Below are 1,481 nucleotides of genomic sequence, written 5' to 3' on the forward strand. Positions count from 1 at the left end.
AGTTATCTTGGATACTCTTCTTATTCAACATTCTGGCTCTGTCAACATCACAATTAATTATTACTCGCAATCACTATACAATATTCCAAATTTTATTTTTCATTTATTGTTTCATATTTATTGACTGCAATAATTGTAGGTAACTTGGATTGAGCATGTGGAGGTTGATGACAAGACACAAACTCATCGGCTCTACAGAGATCTTATATGTAGTAGTGTTGCATATGGAGCAGAGAGATGGATCATTACTCTTAAGAGGATGTGTGAGAGATTCGATTGCTTAATGGATGAAGTTGAATCTACTTGTGAGTTTGGAGGAGGCAAGTCTTCCTTAATCCCCTGTTAGAAAATAGTACATTGATATTTGCCAAAATGGAAAAGAAACTCTCGTTCCCTTTTCTGTTCGGATCATTTTGTAATGCTTTTAGATTTTGATGAGCCTATTGTCCGTTGTTTAGTGGTAACTTCACCTGAAGGCAAGAGGAGTGTAATGAAGCTCTCTCAGAGAATGGTGAAGAACTTTTGTGGAATGCTGAGCATGGCAGTTAAACTTGACTTCCCTCAGTTGTCCGAGGTGAACAACAGTGGGGTTCGAGTCTCTGTTCGTAAGAGCGCAGAATCAGGACAGCCCCATGGCATGATCGTCAGTGTTGCTACTTCTCTTTGGCTTCCTCTACCCTCCGAAACTGTCTTTAACTTCTTCAGAGATGAGAAAAATAGAGTTCAGGTTTCTCACTAACAAAAAGATCCCCCTCATATTTTTTTATATCTTCGTTTCCAAGTAATTAGAGTTTGAAATGTGATATGACTGATACCTTAATTTGATTTCTCTCCCAGTGGGATGTTCTGTCTAATGGAAATCCAGTGCATGAGATTGCAAACATTTCAACTGGAACGCATCCAGGAAACTGTATATCTGTTATTCGGGTAGTTTCATTTTCTTCTTCCATTTTTCCTTTCAGAATTATTTTATCCCGGAAATACGGGGAAACTAAAGTTGAACTCATGCTACTTTAAATGCTGGAAGGATGAGGAAAAGCTTTTCAGCCTATGTTTTTGGCTTTATAAGCAGTTCAGTTTGATTGATCTCAATGGTTTCTGTGGAGCAGCCTTTCATCCCCACCGAGAATAACATGCTGATGCTTCAAGAGAGTTACACAGACCCTTTGGGATCCTTATTCGTATATGCTCCAGTCGACGTACCAGCTCTTAACGTACCAGTAAGCGGCGAGGACTCTTCCAACATACCTATCCTCCCATCGGGGTTTGTGATATCAGGCGATGGCCGTGCTGATGTAACTGGGGATTCAGGCCATTCCACGGCAGGTGGTTCACTTCTCACAGTGGCTTTCCAGATATTGGTTTCCAGCCCGTCAACTTCAAAGCAGATGAACATGGAGTCAGTGGCAACTGTCAACACTCTCATCAGTTCCACCGTTCAAAAAATCAAAGTTGCTCTCAACTGCTCGAGCTTAGATTAA

The 1,481-nt window shown here is 40.7% G+C and overlaps 1 protein-coding gene across 1 annotated transcript in view; it reads left to right on the top strand.

Moving 5' to 3' along the window:
- Positions 1-1,481, top strand: part of LOC137738848 (homeobox-leucine zipper protein HDG11-like) — a 9,111-nt gene extending 7,630 nt beyond the window's left edge. The window contains exons 7-10 of the mRNA XM_068478322.1: positions 140-320; positions 459-727; positions 838-927; positions 1,110-1,481. Of these exons, the coding sequence (XP_068334423.1) occupies positions 140-320; positions 459-727; positions 838-927; positions 1,110-1,481 (912 nt within the window). The remainder of the gene's footprint in view (positions 1-139; positions 321-458; positions 728-837; positions 928-1,109) is intronic.

The sequence above is a fragment of the Pyrus communis genome, chromosome 7, assembly GCF_963583255.1.
Source record: "Pyrus communis chromosome 7, drPyrComm1.1, whole genome shotgun sequence".
In the NCBI taxonomy this organism is placed as follows: Eukaryota; Viridiplantae; Streptophyta; class Magnoliopsida; order Rosales; family Rosaceae; genus Pyrus; species Pyrus communis.